The sequence below is a fragment of the Marmota marmota genome, unplaced genomic scaffold, assembly GCF_001458135.2.
Source record: "Marmota marmota marmota unplaced genomic scaffold, marMar, whole genome shotgun sequence".
Taxonomy (NCBI): Eukaryota; Metazoa; Chordata; class Mammalia; order Rodentia; family Sciuridae; genus Marmota; species Marmota marmota.
In genome coordinates this window covers 39,318,649-39,342,350 of record NW_025999977.1, presented here as the reverse complement: position 1 = coordinate 39,342,350, position 23,702 = coordinate 39,318,649, and the positions used below count along the sequence as shown (strand labels likewise).

Here is a 23,702-nt window from a genome sequence, read left to right as displayed (position 1 = left end):
AAAATTTTTATATTCGAATTGAGGTCTCTACCAAGTTATTAAGGGTTGCTAAAGCTCTGTATGCACAAATTAAAATCAACATACAGTTCAGTATCTTATTCAGAACCCTGGCAGCCACTTGGTGCTTGGCAGTAATCATAAAACCATGCATGTAGTTATAAGTTGCACAGCTCTGATTCAGGAGACTTCATCAGTACAACAGTGTTGGCTTAAATTGGTTATGATACTCAATTGCTGTTATTCTCCCTCTTTAATTAAAAATTATAGTAAGTTTAGCTTTATCATTATCAGTTTAGCTTGTGGTGGTCCAAGTGTGCATTGGCACATTGATCAATAATAAACATATTTGGATCAAAAATGTTTTGTCCTTTAAGATTCTTATAACTAGCCATTTAAAGATATGTGTCTTGGGCTGGAGATGTAGTTCATTGGTAAAGTACCTGCCTAGCATGAATAAGGCCCTGGATTGATCTTCAGCACCATAAAAAAAAATAGAAAATATGTGTGTGTTTTGTGGTTCCCCTGTCAATCATCTATGGTCACTTTGCTGAAGTACATGTGTACCTAGCCCCCCTGCTGTTTGCTTTTATGGTGATAAACTTCAGGGTGATTCTTCCTGGGAATTTCTGCTATTTGAATAACTTACAAAATACTGTAAAGGTAGAAATAATAAGATTACTGGGTATTGTAACCTTTTGTTCATGTTTTAGGCTATAAAGCATGTTTATAGCAATATGTTTACTACAATTTGTTAATTATGGTTTTTTGCCAATTCTTTGTTAATGCCGGATTTGCTCCTCTCCTCTACCTGGAATGTGGGAATGAGTGAAATAGGTGGGGGTCTTTTGCCTCTCCAATGGTGGCAGGCTTTGGGCAGAAAGTTTGAGAGCCATCACTCCAAAAAAGTTATGAGGTATGTGGGAAAGGATGTGCTGAGATGCTCAGTTGGAATATGGGGAACTCACAACCACAGCTTCAGTGCCAGGGGACTGTGAGGTGATATTCAGAGAGTAGGTGCTCATGGTGTTGTCTTTTTCACTTCCTATCTAAGGATGTAAATGAAGATCCTGGAGAAGATGTGGCCCTCCTTTCTGTCAGTTTTGAGGACGCTGAAGCCACCCAGGTGTATCCAAAGCTGTACTTGTCACCCCGAATTGAACAGTAAGTGTCAGGGTCATTAAAGTTATGTAGTCTGATGCTTCTATTTGCTAACCAATGTGTTTCACTCTCTTTTGCCACTTATGAGCTCTTAAAATTATTTCTCTTTATTAACCTTTGATTCCTTAAAGACTTGTTGCATTAGTTGTTTTGATTGAAGAGTATGCAACTGTAGTATTTTAATGAGTCTTATTGTATTCGTTGTATGAATATCGTGCCTACAGATACTTGAGAGAAAAGTAGGTAGAGTCCAAAATTGTGACTTCCTCCAAGTGTTCCTTAAAGTTCAAATAGTTGTAACCTAAAGAGGACTTCTAAACAATATCTGACTTGACTTTACATGTAATCATTAGAGTTATTTGTAAAATAAAACTAGTTGCTTTAAAAAATTAAGCAGTTCATTCAGAAATTAGTAAAGGTAGTATTAAAAGCAGATAGTTTTAAGTTGGGCATGGTGGTATATTTCTGTAACCCCAGCTACTTAGGAGGCTGAGACAGGAGGATCACAAGTTCAAGGCCAATTTGGTGAGACACTGTCTCAAAATAAAATTAAAAAGGGCTGGGAATGTAGTTCAGTGCTAAGCACTTGCCTAGCATGCATGAGGTCCTGGGATCCATTCTCATACAAAGTGGATAATGGAATAGATAGTTTAAAAAAGATGATTTTTGATTATTTCTTTTTAAAAAATAGCTGTATATAATTTTATCTAATATTCAACTACATGGTAGAAGTAGTTTGCTATCTCACTTGTGTTCTAACCAGTGACTTTACTCATCAGTATTGAGTTTTATAAGGACAGGCTTCACAATGTGCTTATTGTTGGCTAAATGCTTTAGAAGCTTATTCTACTTCAAAGGAAGCTGAGGTTCATTGAAAATGGATTATAAGCAGATTTGGTTGGGAACTTCTGACAGGACAGATTTTTCATCAGCAAAGAGAGTTTTTATAGACTCTGACTGAAATGTATTATTAAAGTTCTCTGTAAGTCATTTAGTCAGGGTTGACTGATTTCTGTCTGTGAGTAGATGTGGTCACCATCCAACATTCATATACTGAACCATTTCCACCCGCTCTGACCTTAGCTGCTCTAAGTTATGACTCATGGATATCCCATCTTACTAATATGATATGGCTGCTTATGCTGAAATGTGGGAGATTATAAAGATCAATAATCTACAGGCACGCTCTCATTCATTTATATATCTCACAGCATCAAAACAGGATTTTAAAGTAGCAGTGCTTAATGATTGTTTGGTTTTGAATTGAAAATACTGACCCATGTTAGTAAGAAGCCATGTACGGGCTGCCGGAGGCAGTGCAGTAAAGTGGGACAAGGTAAGGGGTCTGGAGTAGGCAGATCTGGTTTAAACCCAGGTTCTGCCACTCACCAGCTAGCTAAGTATTCAACATCTCTGAGCTTGTTTCCTCCATCATAAAATAGGGATAATAATACCTATTTCATAATGTTGTTTTGAGGATTATATTAAATACTGTTCATAAAGCATTAACTGCAATACCTGGCAGTCTAGCAAACACTGAGCAAATAGTAGCTATTAGTGTTGTTATTATTACTGATACAGTTCATAGCAGGAGAATAAGTGAGTGAGTATTTGTCAGAGACAAGCTGGGGCAGAAAAGGAGAAGATTGGTAAATAAGTGAGCAAATACTAGTTCTCCAGGAACCTCTCAGTATGTTCTTTTTTTGGGGGGTGGGGGTACCGAGGATGAACTCGGGGACACTCACTCATCTACTGAGCCACATCCCAGGCCGCTTTTGTATTTCCTTTAGAGACAGGGTCTCACTGAGTTGTTTAGCACCTCACCTTTGCTGAAGCTGGCTTTGAACTCGTGATCCTCCTGTCTCAGCTTCCTGAACTGCTGGGATTACAGGTGTGCACCAAGCACCCAGCCTCATTAATGAGTTAAATTAAGAGGATGTTTTGGTGGTGAGAAAAGAAAGTTAATGAAACAATCTCAAGATGCAGGGGAAATGAACAGATTCATTAATTAGTCCGCAGGCAAGAAATTTCCAACCCAGAAAAACATTTTTGCCAACAGCCAGATTATTTTTCTTCGAAGATACTATACCTCATTTGCCAATAAACCCGCTAATAAAATATTCTTACTCCAAAAATATTTAGATACAATGAAATAAATTAGTAAGAAAGGACATATTATAAAAGTCATTTTTCTTATTTTTAAAATCTACCTTTCTATATGTTCTCCCTCTTTTTTATGTTAAGAAATGGCTTCAGCATATCTTTCCAGATCAATTGTCTGTTACTTCCCCTCAAAAAGACTGTCCTTTTTAGCCGGGCTCATTTGAAGTTTTCTAGTTCTCTTCTACTCTCTTGCCTCTGTGCCTTCTGCTAAAGCTGTTTCTTCCATGTACCAGGTCCTTCTCTAACCTACTCTTCTTATTGAAATATACATTTTCTAATCCTTATTCAAATGCTGTCTCTACAAACCATTTTCCCTGAGCACAATTAATCTAGCCTTCCCTGGAGCCCTTTGTAACACTGAATTTATATTAATCTTATAATCTACCCACATTGCTTTAGTTTGTGACATACATTTTTAAAATCTTTTGCTAAACTACAAACTAGTACTAGAGTATGGAATGAGTCTTGTCCGTCCTTTAATGCCTTCCATAACTGTGGTGCATGGTAACAATGGCCTCATTGGCAGCCTTATAGGTTTCTAAGTATTTCTCACACACAAAAAATTAGAAAGTGCTGAACTGAAAGGAAAGGTCTTAAACTTTTCCTGGTTTGACACAACTTCAATTGGTATAACTGTACTTGTAATATCAAAGTAAACAACCCAAAGTTCTTAGTATCCTTAAATAAAGGTTTTCAAAATGAGATTTTTAGAGAAGGGGTAAAATAGAAAGTAGTAAACTTAGGGTACAACTTTGTAAGGGCTTACATATTTGCTAAAGTTATTGTAGCAGTTTCCCCTTATCTGCAGTTTCACTTTCTGGGGTTTCAGTTACCTGTGGTCAACTATGATCTGAAAATATTAACTAGAAAGTTCTAGAAATGAACAACTTACAAGTTTTAACTTGTACAACACTCTCAGTAGCATAATGAAATTTTGTGCCATACTGCTCAGTTCTGTATGTGAATCATTCCTTTGTCCAGCGTCTTTATGCAGTATATGCTACCTGCCTGTTAATCACTTAATAGCTATCTTGGTTACCAGATTGGCTATTATGGTATCAGTGGGTGTGTTCAAGCAACCCTTATTTTAATTAGTAGTGGCCCCAAAGTATAAGAGTAGTAACACCAGCAATTCAGAGATGCCAAAAAGAAAAAAAGGTGAAAGTTCTCAAAAAAAAAAAAAAAAAAAAAGAAAAAAGAAAAAAAGAATTAAAAAGCTGTATGCTAAGATTGCTAAGATCTACAATTTAAAAAAATCTATTTGTGAAATTGTGAAGAAGGAAAAGGAAATTTGTCATAGTTTGTCTGTTGTAACTCAAGCTATAAAAGTTGTGATCTGTCATGTTAATTCTTATTGTGTCTTATTAAACTTTATCACAAGTATGTATGCATAGGAAAAAGCATAGTACATTTAGGGTTTGGTACTGTCTGCAGTTTCAGGCATTCTACTGAGGGTCTTAGAACACATTCCCCATGGATAAAGGGGAAGGACTGTAATGCAGAGTCCAGAGCATAGAACAGAAGTAATGACATTTCAGGAAGGCCTTGGCCATGGGATAGGTTTTAAGAACTGAGTCAAGAGGGGTTGGTACCATCTTTGATAGTGTTAAGCTCTGTTCTGTTACCTGGGTCTCATACTATCTGGTCAACTCTCTGCTATCCAAGCATTAGTTGTAGACTCAGATGTGGAAAGTTCTTTTAGGAGTCATGGGAAACATATCCCATGTGTACCTGCCCAAAGCTGATGCCCACCTCTTGCCTTCACTGAAGTTTGTGCTTCTTTTGACTTCTGCCATGGCTCTTTCTAGGAAGTCCCAAGCCCTGTGCAGCAGGAGGACCAGTAACCTAATCCACATTGGTAAAAATTATCAGGAGAAGGCTTGCGTTCCCATGTCACAGTGTCCAGGCAGAGACAGAGGTCTTGAACTGGGAGGAACGCTGTTCTGGTGTATCTATTAACGTCTTCCCCAGCTTGTCTCTGCAGTGGGTAAGGACATTATACTCATATTAATTAGTGCCAGAAATTGGAAAAGAAAAAGACTTTGGTTCTTGTCATCACACATAAGAAAAAGGATCAATTTGTCATATCCTAAAGATTTCTAAAGACACGAACACCAAATGTCCCTACATTAGACAATCTCAAAGAAATGGAACATATGTTGGATCCATTGGTAAAAAAATTCCCCAGTGTATTATGATTTGATGAAACTGAAATGCAGTCCCACTTCTGAAGTCTCTGTTCATCCAGGGTCTAGGAATAGCTGTCTGGTGCCTGTGGCAGCCCTGCTGAACATGGCTGCTGCCCATGTGTTGAGATACCTGTTGTTTTCCATTCTCCTACTGCACATGTGTATGGCTTGCGAAGTCAGTGGTTCTGAGAAGAACTTTGTGTTCTTCATGCACAAGGGACATTTATGAAATAAACATATTTCAGGCTTTATACATTTGTTTTTCAAGGAAACAAAATTATCCAGTTGAATTAGCCTCTGAGTTCTGTTCACTGAAAATAATAAATTGTGAGTTATGCAAAACAGAAAAGGAAGAAAGAGAGAAAGAAAATAAGGAGCTCTAGTAGTCAGTGATGCAAAGTAGATTTTGGTTGACTATTAGGAAAAAGAAAAATCTAGTTTCTAAACCAGTTGCCTTTTCTTTTTCCTGGCAGAAAAGCTGTGGATTTAAAGGTTACGCCAGCAGAGCTGGCACTAAACATGCCCTACCTTTCCCTTGTTCCCAGACTGTTGGCAGTTCCCACAGTGAACCCAAAGGTTAAATGGGCATCAGAGACTATGCAGTCCTCCCCTGCCTGCAAGGTGTGGGCCCTCTTGGCTCCAGCCAGCTGGTGGGAGTGGTTTGAAGAAAGCCAGCATCGTCACTCCCTGTGCTGTTCCCACTCAGTGCATAAAAAGACGACTTCAGCCCCTGAGGCGGACCAGGTGGCATCTTTCACAAGTACAGAATTTGTTTTTAGAACTTTTTGTTGTTAAGTTACGGTCTGCCTTGGAATAAGTACTCAGTTTACCAGCCCATAAATGCTCACCATTAGCAAGGCCTGCGTGCTGCAGGCATGTGTGTGCTCCTTCCTGAAACAGCAGCAGCCCAGCGAGAATTGGCCAAGTATAAGGCCCTTTACTAGGTGCTTTGGAGACTGTCAGCATACGTGCAATATGGCCCATGGCCTTAATTTGTTTATTGTATAGCAAGGGGGATAAGAACAAACTTGCAAGTTGCAACTTTTCATTAATAAAAATGTCACAGAAAAATTTGGCATCAGAAGCCTCTGTCCCTCCACTGAATGGCCGGCCATCTTGGTTCAAGTGACTTAAGCTTTTTGAGCTTTATTTCTTCTTCTGTAGAGGGGACTACAGAAGCTTCAGTTGTATGCCCAGTGCTTCTTGAATTTTGTGGATACTGAAGAAAATAATTATTCTGTAAGAGGTTGAGGGAGGAGACATTTTCTTTTGGCTTGGTGGAGAGGGACCTTTGGAAGCTTTGGAAGCCTGGCTCTGCCAATGTAATGTGGCTTCTCTAGAGTTAATTATATAATTCTGTAACCATAATAAAGATCCATTTGTTGAGTACTTTAAAATGTTTACATTACTTTTCATTCTATCCTCCTCTCTGATCCTCATGATAGAGTTCCTAGCATGTGTGTCCCTGTTCACAACATGGTGTTCTTAGACCCTTCCTGGTTCTTTTACTGCCTTTACTTCCTTTTTTCAATTCATTAAATTATGCTAAATTGTTTCCCCTGGTTGTATTCCCGAGCCATTTTCATGGACTTACTTTTTTTGTGGATGACCCCCAACTTCCCCTTTCTGCTTTCTAGTCACATGATCAAATGTCCACATGTTCAGTTGTCCCTCCAGTTTAAAATGTCTAAAGCTAAACTCATCATTCCCCCAATGAGTTAATAACATTTCTTCTTTGCACCCTGTTTCTTTTTATGGATTTAGAAAAGTTTATCAAGTTTTCATTAGTGAACTTGGCCCTTTATTTTGCCTGTGCTTCCCAAAAGATCAAGAGCTCAGCCTTGGCCTCAGCATCTCTTCTGCTCAGATGCTGTACCTCAAAGTCACCCACCACACCCCTCCCACTCTGAGCTGGTCAATAGTTTTGTATTAGAAATCCTCTTCTCGTGCTCCCTTTCATTCTTCATCATTCCTACTGGCATTACCTGGCTCAGCCCTTCATTGCCCTATTTCCTGATGGCCTTTTAACTTCCCATCTCTTCCTGTTTAGCTTCCAATCAACTCCCAGTTTTAACTTCCAGTTTATTCCTTTCCAGCACAGAACTGATACTCTTCCTGAAGTAAGTTCTAATCATGAAATGTCCTTGCACAAAACTGTCAATGCCCACTGGACTGGTACGCAGCTCTCAATGTGACTCTCCTGCATCCTTTCAAGGCTTCTCAATGACCATTTTCTACATGGACTCTTCTTGACCACCACCACCTGCCTCCTGTATAAGACAACAATTTTCCCTCCTGTGTTGGTGCCGCTTATTATCTTACTGTCTCCCTGGACTGTAAATTCCTCAAGGGTTGGGCCTCTGTTTCCATCAGTTGAGGGCCAAAGAACTTTAGCCCATCTCTAGCCAACCTGGCCCTGCCCAGGGCCCTACTAGAGCTCAGCCCACTTCTCACTGATGGGACTCCTCACAAGAACAAATAGCTGAGATCCATGTGCAGGAAAGGCAGATGGTCTCCATGGTCATCTCTTGTTGCTGGGCCTTTGACTCACCAGCAGGTTAGTTTCCTTCATGGTCCTCTGGTCTTGTTTCTGAGAAATGGAACCAAATGGAACTTCATTTGGTTCAAGTGGGTCCTCAGCTGAGTCCTGGAGGTGGTGAGTGTGGTTTTGTTCTCCTGTGACCTCTCATCTCCCCCTATTATGGCCTCTCCTGCCTCCTTTCCCCTGCTTTTAAGCCACAGTGTCCCTCTTAGGACATTTGGGCAGCCTGTAACCCACAGAGGCTGGAATAAACTGAAACTTAATAAAGAGTGTGCAAAAAGATAAAGGGAGCTGAAAATTAAAATAATACTAGAAATTATGAGTGAGGATATTAAATTCAGATAAATAAAATAGTTTTTAATGCAATAAGCAAATCTAATATATTATTTTACTGAAATGTACTACTGAATTCAATATTTAACATAATGGAATATTTTCATGTTCAATGCTCAAAAGAATTTTAGAAAAATTTTATAACTGAGTATAGATAAATTTGAAAGAAAAGGTAATTCTTGTCTTAAAAAATTCCTCTATTAGTTGTTGCAAAAAAGGAGACCCCTAAATCTCTTGAGGTGATTTTGTGTCAGGATATAAGTAATAGAACATCATAGTAAACCTGGTTTAATTTAGCCTTACTAATGTTTACTTGAGTCAACTCAGATAATCCTACAATAAATGTTGTGCTCCTGGAGAGTTTTTTTCTCTTTGATAAATATACAGTCCAGAATATGCTAAGACAACCAGCTGTCAGGAGAGAGGCATATTTAGTTTTGGTGGAAAGGAGATGTCTTAGCCTCTAGGGACTTTAGATGTTCGTTTTACTAGTCTGGGAGCAAGGCCAAAAGGGTTCTTCATGACTTAGAATGGATTTAGAAAAGTTTATCAAGTTTTCATTAGTGAACTTGGCCCTTTATTTTGCCTGTGCTTCCCAAAAGATCAAGAGCTCAGCCTTGGCTTTGAAATATTACCAAAAAAAAAAAAAAAAAAAAAAGTAGAACAGAATTTAGTTGGGGGAGAAAAATCAGCCCCCAAATATCATATTTTTGGGAACATTCTCATGTAGAACTCCCACCTCACCAGCCGCTTAACTTAGTGATAGCTCAGTATTTTTATTTAGGCTTCTTCTCAGAAAATACGCATGCGATAACTCTGATCTCATTGGTACTTTTTTCTTAAACTCACTTGACCTTTAAGTTCAGTTTTGGGGTTATTTTCTGTCTAGAGGCAGTTGTGTGCCTTATTTCTCTTAAATACTGTCCTCTCGACAGTATAATGATTACTGAAAGCTGTAAGATGTATTGTGTCTTCATTTAAAATATCAGGCCTAACATTTTTCTTCTAAACCTCTCAAGGGTTTTTAGCAGTTTTTTCCTATAACAAAGATGAGATTTTTATGATTTTCAGTGTAACATTATTTTTTAACAGCAAAACTCTGAACAATCATAACTATTTTATGCAGTCACTGCTTACTTGTATTTATTCACAAATAGGAAAATGTCCTTTGTTGGAGAGTCCGAGATGTAAAGTGGCAGTTAACAAAAACATTGTGCCAGAGTGTAGGTAGGAGCAGAGAATTTAGAATATGGAAGAAGAAATGCCCTAAAATGTTCCCAATCTAATGGAAGATACCAGCCCTCAGAGGGAGGAATACAGTGAATTTCAAACAAGCTAAATAAAAGAAATTGACACCTGGATGCATCATAATGACACTGCAGAACACCAAAGATTGAACACAGAATTGATGCATGTTTAAAGGAAGAGAAAATTGACACAGACCTCTTTGAAAATCTGATGAGAGCAATGAACTTCACAGAAGCAAAATGTTTAGTTGTGAGAACAACATACCTACCTAAAGCCAGTTTCTGCAATTCATTTAAGGATCATTGTTCTAGATTTCTTCATCTTTGCTGCTTCCTATACTGTCTCATGCTAGAATAATTAGTGTAGCTTCAAATCTAATATCCAAAGTACAAATTATCATCTAATGGTTCCTGTCTCCCCTGCCCCCCAGATTCTCCTATGTTCTTTATTTTCATTAGTGTTTTTTTTTTAAATCATCCTTCTAGTGACTCTGACCATGAAACCAAGGTATGTATTTTGACCTTCCTCTTGCATTGTTTCCTATCTTAACAGCCACCAGTTGATTTTGCTTCCACATTGACCTCTCCCAACCTTATTTCAGGCCTCTGTATAGCTTACTTTTTGCCAGATTGATCTTCCTGAAGTAGAGCCTAGGTCCTGTCATTCCCTTTATGCCCCATTGCTGGACAGGTCATGTTTGCTTGCCTACCACACTCATGTCCCTGTGTGCCAACCAGCCACCTGAACCTTGGGGTCCAGCCAAGGTTTGATGCTCTTGGGGATTCCCCTTCACTTGAGGGGAATGTAACTATCTTTGTTTTAAAGTATTGTGTAGCAGAAGATCTCTAGGTTACCTAGTCAGCCATGTTGTCTGCCAGCATTGTGTTTCAATTGTTCTGCTTTTCCACAAGGATTGAAGACTGGGATTATAGACACACTCTGAATGGTATTCTAGGAAAATTCTAGCTGCATGGTTATTGAAACACTTTCTAGTTCTTCTTGTGCTTTTAGATTAAACTTGTGTTCTTTGAGATCACGTATCTGAGTTATTGTTCTCTCTAACTAGACAACTGACTGGTTTGCTGGCATCCACTCCTTCCCCACTTCCATCTAGTTCCTATATTGCAAAGAAAGGGGTTAGGGGAGGGAGAGAGAGAGGTTTTTTAAAAAACCCAAATCTGGCAGGGCATGGTGGTGCACATCTGTAATCCCAGATACTCAGGAGGCTGAGGCAGGAAGATGGCAAGTTCAAGGCCAGCCTCTGTAATTTATCGAGACCCTGTCTCAAAAAAGTAAAATAAAATAAAAACATTTCCATCATCCTAACAATTGGTGCCTATTTGTAGTTAAGCCATCCTGCCACCTCATGTAAAAGGTATTGACATTAAAAACAGGTCATCACACTTAACAAGGACTGGGATAACTGCCCCACAAAAATAAAATAATTTTAGCTGGGCACAGTGGCACACACCTGTAATTGGAGTGGCTTGGGAGGCTGAGGCAGGAGGATCACAAGTTCAGAGTCAGCCCCAGCAAAAGCAAGGTGCTAAGCAACTCAGCGAGACCCTGTCTCTAAATAAAATACAAAATAGGGCTGAGGATGTGGCTCAGTGGTCGAGTGCCCCTGAGTTCAATCCCTGGTATTCTAAAAAAATAAAAATAAATTTAAAAAGCTGGGATATATTTTGTGATGCAACACTCCTGGGATCAGTCCTCAGTACTGCCAAAAGAAAAGAAAAGAACCACCATGAATCAGATCTCATCATTATGTTACTTAAAAGCAAAGCTCCTTATTTTTCTTCACAAATGATCACTCATCAGTGTGTCTAACCCAGTGTTTCTTCAGCCTCTCCCAGCATATTTTTTTTCCTACCTGTATTCAATCTGTCATCAAATTTTAGTACCTTATTCTTCATACTGTCTTTAAGTCTGACCTCTACCAGGTCTTTAATTGCTCCTAGCCTTTTGTTTCAGTTCCCTTCCCCTTTAATCTTTTATGTCAAATACTCAATGGAACAAGAAACCAGGATATAAAAAAGGTGGCTTAAAATTATGAAACAGTTGGTCATCGACACTGTGAGGCAGTTATCCCAGTCCTTGTTAAGTGTAATGACCTGTTCTTAGTGTCAAAACCTTTTATATGAAGTGACAGGAAGGCTCCACTACAAAGAAGTAGCAATTTTTAGGGTTATGGGACTGTTCTGTGCCATGATTGGGGTGGTGGGCACAATTCTAAGCATAGAGCTGTACCTCATCAAGAGCAAACTGTATTGGGGGGTGGAAGATAATTTTAAAAACAGTTCACAGACTCCTAGAAATGAAAGTCATACTTTAAAAAAAGAAAGAAAGTCATACTTTTTGTATTTCATTCTAAATAATTGATGACTTCATAATGCCTTTTAAAATATGCTTTTATTAATACCAAGAGTGTGTAGACATTTGAAAACGGATACATATATGTGCACATTATGTATATGCTCGATGCATGTGGATGTGTGTATATATGCATGTGTGTGCATGATACTTGTAGCTGTGTGTATGCATATGCATAGATGTGTATGTACACACACACACACACACACACACACACATTGTCTTAGTTAGCTTAGACTTCTATAACAAAACACCATAGACTGGTGACTTAAATGACAGAAATTTATTTTTCACATTTGTAATTGTCTAGAAAGTCTAAGATGAAGGTGCCAGCAGATTTGGTGATGGCCTCCTTCCTGGTCTGCACATGACTACCCATGGCAAAGAAAGGCACTGGTATGTCTTCCTCTTCTTATAAGGATCCTTATCCCCTTGTGGGGACTGTACCCTCATGACCTTTCTAAACCTTATTACCTCCCAAAGGACCTTGCTTCTTACTACCATTACATGGGCATTACGGCTTCAACATGAAAATTTTAACAAGCATTCAGTCTTTAATGACACATATATGTATACATAAGTGTATGGCCTACACACGTACACACAGCATTTATTCTGTCTTCAGATCATGCTGAGTGCACAATAGATTAGTAAACCTGCTCTGTCAACTCCAAGGCCCCATGGTGCCATAAGACAACAGACTGGGAACATTTTTATAGGGGATATACAATAAATGATCATTTTTTCAAGAATACTTTGTTTGGATTTATTGATAGTTGCTTAAGTAAGAGCACATTTTAACCTCTTTCTTTCAAAGTAGCTAACACAATTACTATGTTAGGAAGGAATTTGTAAACCCAGTTGTTTTGTCTCATAGTGGGACAGATCACAAAGAGCCCTGCCACTCTCTAATGCCTCACTGCCCAACACAGACACCCAGGTTTCTTAATTTAGTTAGTAGTAGGGACTGAAGAATCCCAGAAAGAGCAAGACTCCAGGGTATTGAACCAGTGTTTTGGAGCTTTCCTCTGATGTTTTGGCCTTGACCTCCATGAAGCTTTTGTGGTTCACATCACTTCTCCCAGGGCTCCTGGCTCTCAGGTGGTCTATCTTTTCTCATGTCAGTAGATTTCTTTTGACACAGTGATCTGAATTGGTCTATTGTGAGAATAAAGTATTTTATTTAGTTTTCAGAACAGAATGTGAATGTGGACAAGGGGATGTATGTCTGTCGAGTTTTAAAAATGAAGTTGTTCATCTTCTCCATAAAAAGTATATGGTGTATTTTGTCCACAGCTTGGTTTCAAAGGGTAATTATTTAGTCCCTAAAGTAATGGCCTTGTTCCTGATTACAAGTGTTTGGTCTAAGTGGGTAATGACTAAGGCTCTTAATGTGTAAAATTCATATATAAAGTGGAACTCCTTATACTGTTGTTGGAGGAGGAAAGGTTCTAATACCAGTGTTGTCAGATTTTACTGTGTGAAGTTTTATTAGAAAGCATGTAATTTGATCCTGGTATGTCTGATTTTGAGTTCCATAATAGAGGGCTAATGATTATATTGGAGTTTTTCTGTACTTGTTAAAATTCAGACACACTGTCTTTTACTAACAGCACTAATGACTTAATGAATGGAGTAGCCTTTGGTTGAAAACAAAACAGATGATGAGTTAACATAATATTGTCAATAGGGCTGTAAGAGGGAGTGAACATTCCATCTGTGAATATTATCTTTTATAGACAGTTTCGACAAAATAGAGGTCATTCCTGAGAAAGTCTGAAATCTACTTCCTCACCAGATTTCAGCTGAACCAGACCATTAATTTGAAGAAGTTCTATACATCAGTGGAAAATTTATTTTACTGACAGTCTTCTTTTTCCGACAGGCATAGAACTTTCCCCTCCCGCCTTTTAATCCTTGCCTCCCTACTCCACCCCAATCTTTTAAAAGTATGATGTAAGATTGAGCTGCTTTGTGCCAAGTTTTCATCCTGGAACAGATTTTTATAGCCATGTTTCTCTGAGAAAAGGAGTTTATGACCAAATGGTGATAACACTTCCATGTTTTCATTTCCTCCTCTGACCTAGTATTTTTTTCCTAACTTAAACTTCGTCAAAGTTTAGTGTGACTAACTTAATGTGTTTAAAGCTAAGGAAAACTGTTTTAAAAACTTTCAAGGATTTATCAACTATAATGTCATATAAAATTCCTTGCAAATAAAAAAACAGTTTGTAGACATTGTCATTTTAAAATTTTAGATTTTTCTGTTCACCTAGAATAATAATTTAAAAAAAAACCCTCAGAATATTCGTGTATAGATGCTAGTTATTTTGATGTTTGGTCTTTGTTTATTTCTAATGTTAGGGTTATTTACCAGAGACTATGCATTTACTTCTTGCATATTTCTTTTTTTATTTTATTTTTGGGGTACTGGAGATTGAACTCAGGGGCACTAAACCACTGAGCCACATCCCCAGCCCTATTTTGTATTTTATTTAGAGTCAGGGTCTCACTGAGTTGCTTAGCACCTTGCTTTTGCTGAGGCTGAACTAGTGATCCACTTGCCTCAGCTCTGAACTCATGATCCACCTGCCTCAGCCTCCTGTGCTGCTAGGATTGAGGAGGCATGTGCCAACATGACTGGTGCAGACTTCTTTTTTAAAAGAAATAAACTGGTACAGTGAAAATGGTGGAAACAACCAAAATGGTTAGGAGTGTTTTAATAGGGAAATAACCTTGATGTCTAGCAATTGATGAATGGATGAAGAAATTGTGGTATATACAGAAAGAGAGAGAGAGGAGAGAGAGAGAGAGAGAGAGAGAGAGAGAGAGAGAGAGAGAGAGAGAATATTAGTCAACCTTAACAAAGAGCATTATGCTTAAAAAAAAAAAAAAAGCCAGACACAGAGAGAAAAATACTGCAGGATTTTACTGATATGTAGAATCTTTTTTAAAATGTCAAGTACATTGAAATAGAGAACAGAGAGTTGAAGAGGACAAGGAAGTGGAGAGAAGTAGTTTAGAGACTACAAATTTGCAGTTATACAGAATGATGAATTTTGATATCTAATATGTAGCATGAGGACCATTGTTAATAATATCATATACCAGAAATTTTCTAAGAGTATAATAAAGAAAAAGTAAAAAAGTAAAAAGCTAAGCATCAAAACCATGTTTTTTACGTCTGTTAGGAGAATGCATCGCATATGTAGATATCCTAGAACACTACTGAACACTTTTGTCACATGTTTTAAGTGTTCAGCTTTTTTTAGGGTTGGACATTTTATTTACATTAAGTTTTAAAAGCTTTTCATTTGTTTTTTTAATATTTATTTATTTATGTATCTTTAGTTTTAGGTGAATACATTAGTTTGTTTTTATGTGGTGCCGAGGATCGAACCCAGTGCCTCATGCATGCTAGGCGAGCACTCTACCACTGAGCCACCACCCCAGCCCAAAAGCTTTACATTTATGATGCACAAAGATATGAGTGCTGCTGCTAGAACAAGTTTTCCTTTAGCGTTCCTTGGTTTAGAAGTTGTGGAGCTTTACTATTAATTCATTTGGTCCTCACAGCAACCCTGTGAGGTTGGTTACTACCAGTGTCCCCATTTTATGGATGATGGAACCAAGATTCAGAGAGGGTCAAAAAGTTGCCCAAGACATACACCTCCCAAATACTGGCACTGCCATTTGACCTGGACAGTTTGACTGTAGCAGGGTTGACAGTAGAGATCAATGGAACTTTAGTCTTATTGGTAATATTTTTTAATTTTTTTCAGGGTGAATTGGCATTCTAATTATAAAATTAAAAATTAATTCATTAAAATGTAAAATAACCAGATTGGAAGAAATTTACTAGATATTTACAAAGTCATTGATGACTGACATACTTTTTGATGGAATCTCTGTTCCACATTCCATGAATAATATTCTTTGCGGGGCAGCTGAACATGTGCAAATTGGCTGACATACTAGCGTATAATCCCTCTTGTCTACCACATACTTTCTCGATCTTGGCATTGTTGACATTTTGGACTGGATAATTCGTTTTGCAGGGATAATTCATTTTTATTCAAAGACACTTAGCAACATCCCTGGCCTCTACACACTAGATGTCAGGAGCATCTACCAACCCCTTGGGAGTTGACATTCAACATTGTCTATCCTGGGCAGAAGAGAGGGTTGGGGGCTGGGGCAAAATCATACCCAATTGAGCACCAATCTGGCTATGGAACTTTGAAGAGCCTAATTTTACCTGTGCTAATGAGCTTCAGGGAATCCTTCATTCATAATATTGATGCTTTTCCTTTAGTATGTTTAAAGATTGTCGTGCACAACAATTAGAAATTAAAATCAAGCCTTGGACCTTCAGGACTCTCTAGTTACTCTGCTCTTGCCACCACCACCCCAAACTCCAGCACTCAAGACACTCAGAGCCAGTGCGCCATGTCGCTAGCCTGCTTTTCTGCCTTCCTCCTGTTCTCACTTAATCTCAGAAAGGAAGCCTGCAGGTCTCTACTTGGTACCATATTTAAAGTGTGTTTCTCCATTTGTGTCTTTGATCATTTTGCTACTTTCCATCCTACAGATAAGTATTTCTTAGTTCTGTCGTTCACGTTTGGTTGGTCAGGGAAGTTTTGTGTGTTTACATTTTTGGGCTGCTTTTTATAACCTTATCAGAAAGTGCCCCACTCCCAGCCTTTTAGTTCCAGTTCCAAAGACTGACATATCTTGAAGACTATCAGGGCACTGAGCCCAGTTCTGCCTTTTACCCAAATTCTCAGTCCTCGGAAGGTAAATGTAGTTCAGCCAGAAGTGGAATCTTCGTCTCTCCCTTAGGGGCCGCTTTACCCTCTGTGCTGGCCCCCCCTCTCCTCATAAAGATGAAATATGTAGTGATAGGCAAGGCACACACTAGTTCAGACATGGCTTGGTAGTAAGATGGGCTTGGAGGTGAGCCCTGACTTCCACTTTCAGGCTGTGTGAAGTAGTGTAAGTTACTCTTGTAACTCAGTTTCTTCACCTACAACCCTCAAAGAGTTTTGCAAGGATTAGATGAAAGAATGTGTTTGAACTATTTAGAAATGTGTGTGGCATGTCATAAACACTTGGTACTTGGTAAGTTGCTGTTCTTATTACTGTGATCACAGCCAGCATCACTATCTTCTTCCTCCTCCTCTTAAAATGTTCAAGGACCTCTTTTTCAAAACTCCCCTCAGATGCTGAGCATGGAGACCTTAGGTCACGTCAATGACCTGAATTCATTTAGTGTAAGCTAGTGGGAAAAATGGAAGAGTAGATGTCTGAAATGAGGAACTGAAAATTTCTATAAAGGAGCAACTCTTGAGTTTTGGGGGGAATCTCATGAGACTATCCATGGTCCCCCTTGCCCCAGATCATTTTGCATATTCTGGGGATTCACAGACTTCCTGACATATAATCCCATACCCTTTAGGGATTCCCTGACCCTGAATTAAGAACCCCTTCCCTAAAATTTCTAATTGAGAGAGCAGGGAGATGTCTGCTGGCCACAGTGGTGGGCAAGCTGGCCAAGAATGAGAATCACAGACAAAAATAATCCAGAAGCCACTGAGCCCCAACAGTGACAGCACATTACAAACATTACTTTATTCAATCTGCATGATAACCCTGTGCTATAGAAAGTACTGGCCCTCTTACACATGGGGATGTTATGGCACAGAGGTGTTAAGTAATCATCAAAGGGCAACACTGAATATGTGGCAGCAGCAGGATTCAAAGCCAGATCTGTTTTTTCTATGCTACTTGCCACTTCCCTGGAGGGCATGCCAGGGTGTTGGAGGCAACAGATCAGGGCTGGGTGTCACCTGCAACAGTACAACCTTGGGATTTGGTTGAAATCAGATTTCTAGGGATGCTCACATTCTGAATCTTAAGTTCTAGAGGTGGACTCAGGAAGCTATGCTTTTATCAAGTACTCTGGGTGATTCTTAAACTCACTAAACCTTTGAGAATCTCTGATATTTCTTGTGTGACATGGCTTATGGAAAGTGTTGGCCAGAATAAGAAGACAGAAGAGGAAGCACAGAAAGAGCTAGGAGAATGCCCTCCAAGTACTTGTTCCTTTAGACACTAACCTCCTCTCCTCTATCACAGCCCTCACTGTTTTAATCCAGGCTCATGTTTTAAGTAGTTATCATCAAAGGCAATAATCATCAAATACAGACTTGGGTCTCACCTTTCCCTTGCCAGAATCCTGGCTTCCTATTTTACTCCTTTCCTGACTTTCATCACCTTTTACAGGTTGTCTTCTGCTCATGTTTTAGTGACCCCTACCTCCAGAGGCCCAGAGAAAAATACACTGGCTGAAATCTGAAATTCTTACCCTAAGTTTAAGGCGTTCTGTCATTCTTTCCCTGTTCTTTACTACTTTGCATCAGACTACTCTTAATTTTCTTAACAAAACTTTCATTAAGGTGTAATCCATATGCAGTTGCCTAATTGAAATGCACAGTTGAGTAGTTTTAGTATATTCACAGAGTTGAACAGCTATCACCAAAATCAGTTTTAGAACATTTCCATCACTCCCCCAAAAGAAATCCCACTCCAATTAACAGTTGCTCTTCATTTTCCACCAACCTTCCCAGCCCCTAGCAACCACCAATCTACTTTCTGTCTCCATGGCTTTGCCTATTTTGGATATTTCATATAAAGTGTAATCAAACAATGAATAGTCTTTGGTGACTGACTTCTTTGTCTTAGCATCATTCATATTTTAGCATGTATCAATGCTTCATTCCTTTTTGTGGTGGAATTCTCCTCCATCATATAGATATATCAAATTTTTTTTATCTGTTCATCAGCTGATGGACATTCCTGTTTCCACTTTTAATCTATCATGAATAATACTGCTGTGAACATTCAAGTTACAAGTTTTAGTTTATGTGTTTTCAAATTCCTTGGGAGGGATGCCTATTCAGATCTTTTGCCTATTTTTAAATTTTTTTCTGTATTATTGAGTTATAAGAGTTCTTTATATTTTCTGGGTACTAGACCCTTATCAGATATATAATTTGCAAATATTTACTCTCATTTTCTGTGTTCTTTTCACTTTTATGTTGTCCTGTGAAGTCAGTCAACTATTTCTTTAAGCTTACTTGTTGAAGTTCCTTTTAGCTATTGTTTCTATCAACTTCCCACTACAGTCACATTTGAAAGTATTCCAGTGTGCGTATTCAACATTTCCTACATTAGATCATTCATGCCTCTGATCAAAGATCCAAATTGCCATTTCTTATTCCCAGAACATTTAAAAATACAAATTACTAGAATAAGATGTATTCCATGCATGTATAATTTTATCAAAATGGATTCTACTGTCATGTATAACTAAGAAGAACCAATAAAAATAAATAAATTTTTAAAATTCTGATTACTAACCTAAAATAACCATTACAGGATTCATATTTGGATTGAAAGACTCTTTAAAATTAAGAAGATGGCAAATAATTGGGTAGAAAGATGGGCAAAAAACATGAACAAACTTCACAGACAGAGAAACATGAGTGGCTCCTTAAGTATAGACAGTTATATCATCCAGGGGCCTTAAAATATGGAGTGACTGAAACTACGGAGTGAGTTTGGATCATTGCTCAGACTCTGGGATCTTAAGGCTGAACTGGGTTTTTGATCAGAACTAGCAGGCCTAGGCAGTTTTCAACCCCCTGGTAAATCAGTTCTCATCCTAGTTTGGATCTTAATTTCCAGAATCATTACATGTACCAAATTTCCAGCATTTCTAGGAATTTTAAGTAAAGTCAATGTGGGACTTTTCCATTGAGTTCAAATATGAACTAAATTTTCTGATTTCAGTAGATTTTTCTAGACCCAAAATTGGACTAGGAGCAGAACATGGCATTCTAAAGGTTTTGCCCATTCGAGATCTAAAAATTTGGGCTCTTTTTAGAGATCTGAAATGAGGAATTTTTTCACTTTCTTTTACATCATTTACATTTTATCACCTTTATGATCTAATGTTCTCTTCTCCAAAGAAATTAAATTCTTTAAAAACATTATTTAGATATTTTGCTCAATCTTTTTATTTATTTATTTTTATTTTTAAGGAAGAAAGGACAAATGGCAAGAAATACATTAAAATTTATCGTTTTTCCCATTAGGAAATTCTTCCAATAGTGTGCCAAATTCCATGTGGATGTTACACTTGCTTTGTTTTGTGTTTCTGTCTGGTGCAGCACAGGGCATTTGGCTTCCTTGGTCCTTGCCTGTGGGATAAGTTAACTCCTTAGTAATTGAGACCACTTGATACATCTCCATACATTTCCATATGCCCCATAAAGGGAGTACTATCCCAATTGAGAAAGAAAGTAATCCACAGTTCCAGAGGGTGGGCTGAATACCTTCTTATTTTATTTGAGAGTCTTATTTGTGTTCTTAGAATAGATTTCTAGGAATCACAGAAATGCTTCACACTTACTCTGTGGTTGTCTGGTCTGTTACTTTCAGATCAAGATCTCCTCTGTTTTAATGTTGCGTATTACAGAAACAATGTCATGTAGCCCAACCTGGCAAGCTTTAGGTTTGGCTCTCCCATTCTTCTGCCCCTTATGTGATATGGTGCCCTTCAAATGGGCTCCACCAAGGTGTTCTGCTTTGATGCCATAATATGGTTACTAAGATTGTTTTTTAAGCTTACTAATTTTTTTAAGTGTGGGCAGCCCCCCACTAATAAGTTACATTCCAAATTGCATGTGTAGGTTGGTTATTTGGACTCTGAACCATGTTTTGCCATGGAAACCATTTAGTACATAGTTAGGTTACCAAGGAAACTGGATGTACTGAAGGAGTCCATCGAGCCACAGTGCTGCCTAATCACATTTTGTGGGACAGAACCCAACCCTTTTTCTTTCTTTTTGGTGGTTTTAAGTTGGATAGCTTGCACTGTTGGGGGATGAGCCAGCCATGAGCCCCTAAGCAGACTGAACCCACTCAACTCATCCTACGTAAGTTCATCTACCGGAAGACCCCAAAGCCCAGTCAGATCTTCTATCTATAAAGTAAAAGTGCAAGGTAAACATCAGCTGAGCTGTCACTCAGTTCTGGATTGTTACCTGGAATAGCACTGAGCAGCTCTCCTTGTTGCTTATAATACTCACCATACATCTCAAAGCCAAGGGAACTGGTATCAGAGTGAACACAGTGCAGAAGAGGGCTTTCCTTTCTCCCTTGTGTTTCCAAGTGTCCTTGCAATAAATGATTGTCTCTCCAGGTAGTCTGTGTAGACCTGATGTCATCCAGAGAAAGCTAACTAGTTCAGACTGGATATGGGGCTTATCCACAAAAGCTTGTTCCCCTATGATCTAGATTCTTGAGTATTATAGCAAGGCATTTCCCTGTTATATAATATGTCACTCATCACAGTGAAGATTGGAATTGTGAGAACTAAGACAAAGAGTGGAAATTATTAGAGCATATTATTGTGATGTATTTATTGAGTCTTTTTCTCATTATTTTGTTTAATTTTTTATTTTTTATTTTTGGTACCAGGGATTTACCCCAGAGGCACTTTACCAATGAGCTACATCCCCAGCCCTTTTTATTTTTGAGACAGGGACTTGCTAAATTGTTTAGGGACTAAGGTACTGAGGCTGGCTTCCAACTTGTGATTCTCCTGCCTCAGCCTCCTGAATTGATGGGATTATAGGTATGCACCACCATGAATGGCAAGTCTTTTTTTTTAAAAAAATTAAACTGTTTATTGTACCTGTTTATACCAGAGCTTGCCCTGTTTCCTCGGCATAATGGGATCTAGTTGACATACTGAGTGCTGGCCAAATAGTCCTCTGTCAGCTCTTTTGTGTCATGTCCTAGGACTCTTCATTTGGTATCCTCCCAGTCAGAGTGATGGCTTCCTTCCTCCTGTCTTATAATCACCCTATGGGCCATCCTTATTTTCGTCTTTTATTTCCCATTTTTGTATGCTTAATAACAAAAATCTAACTTTATATTGTATTCCCTGCTTTCCAAAATGTTATCTTAATGATTATCTGCAAGCTGGATAGGATAGGCATCGCCGACCCTATTTTCCAGAGTTCAGATTAATACTCAGGTACTTTAAAGGACTTGCTCTCTCTCACAGACAGTACTAGTAGAGCTGGAGTAAGAGCCCGAGACATCCGAGGCCAGGCTTCTCTTGCCGTTGCTGTCTCCCCTGGTTCCATTTATTCCTTGCTGGATGGTTGCTGGCTCTCTTTGGATTCTTTCTTTAGTGCTCATCCTCTCTAGGGGAGAGCTAACCTCCCATGGCTGGCTGCTATAGTCAGTGTTCTGGGTGTTTAGGCCATAGCACGCCTCTCTCTTCAGCAAATTGGCACCTTAGGACAAGCTCTGCTGTAGCATATTTATTAGTGAATTGGTACCTTTGCATATTTTATAAAGTGAATGAATGCCTTCAGGTATTCATCTTGATGGCTAATAATCATATTTTGTTTTATATAGTGTCTTTTCATCCAAAGCATATATTATCTTCCATTATATAGGGAAGGCTGCTTAAATTACTTGTCTAAAATATTAACAGTAACAGCAAAAGAGGAAAAGAAGGAAACAAATTTCTTTGAGGAGCTCATGTGAACTAGACACTGGACTGTATATTCTTTGCATATATGATCTCATTTCATCCTTGCAAAAACTGTATGAAGTAGGTGATGATTTATGTTTTACAAGTGAAAAAAATGTGGTTCAGACCAAGCTAAGTAACTTACACTACAAGTGCAAAGTAGAGGGATATTGAAGCCTAGCCTTCTCTGACTCCAAGGACTCCAGTGTCCTTGTGAATTACAGTTTTTGATAGGGGACTCCATGATAACCACTCTCAGAGGCCTGGCTATATCCCCAGCCCCAGTCATATTTTTATATAGCTCTTAGTTACTGAGCTATAACTAACAACTATCTACTAATATACAATAAACATGAAAACAACTATAATTTGGCACAAGATAGAAATACTTTACTAAAATTTGGTCCCTTCCTTAATAAATTAAAATTTTTATTATTGGCTACCTAATATATTGCTGGATTTTTCTAAGTAGAAAATTCAGTTCAAACTTTTTCTTGGAAAGGAGAGCTTTCAGGCCCTTTTTGAAACTTTGGCCCCTTTGGTTGTCGGTAGTTTTAAAATAGAGATTTCTCCTCATTTCATGAACACTGATGCCTCCCCAGAGAGTGGTCAGGTTTGCTTGGTGTGGCAACCAGATTATGTACTCAGACTACGAATAAGTGATAAACCTCATCTGCCAGTAGCTGTTTTTATTTTTAAAAAATGGCTTTAAATGGAGTAATCTAAATGAATTCATCATGCTAGAGCACATGAGTCAACATTCTGAGTGTCGTGTTTTCCATTTAAGCTCTAACAGTGCCCATAGCTCTGCTCCTCCATGCTCAGAAGGTCATACCTGAAGCCCAACAACCTACCTCATTAATAAAGAGCTATGTGCCCTTATGTACCCTCAGCTAAGGGCTTTAAGCCCCTCTGCCCAGGTCCCCTGGGACTTCCAGATCATTCACCCCAGGGCTTTAAAATATTTTTGCCCTGATCACAGCTTTGGTTTCCATCTGAGCCAAACCTTCCCCAGGGAGAAGGTCATTCAACTTTAAGGAATCTTTTTCCTCTCTCAAGTCTAGCCTCAGCATTTTTGTTT

At 38.5% G+C, this 23,702-nt stretch overlaps 1 protein-coding gene across 2 annotated transcripts in view; it reads left to right on the top strand.

The window, feature by feature from the left end:
• Babam2 (BRISC and BRCA1 A complex member 2) overlaps positions 1 to 23,702 on the top strand; it is a 401,118-nt gene that overhangs the window by 218,662 nt on the left and 158,754 nt on the right. For both annotated transcript variants that reach the window (XM_048804615.1, XM_048804616.1), the window contains one exon: positions 1,052 to 1,161. In XM_048804615.1, coding sequence (XP_048660572.1) covers positions 1,052 to 1,161 — 110 coding nt within the window. The remainder of the gene's footprint in view (positions 1 to 1,051; positions 1,162 to 23,702) is intronic.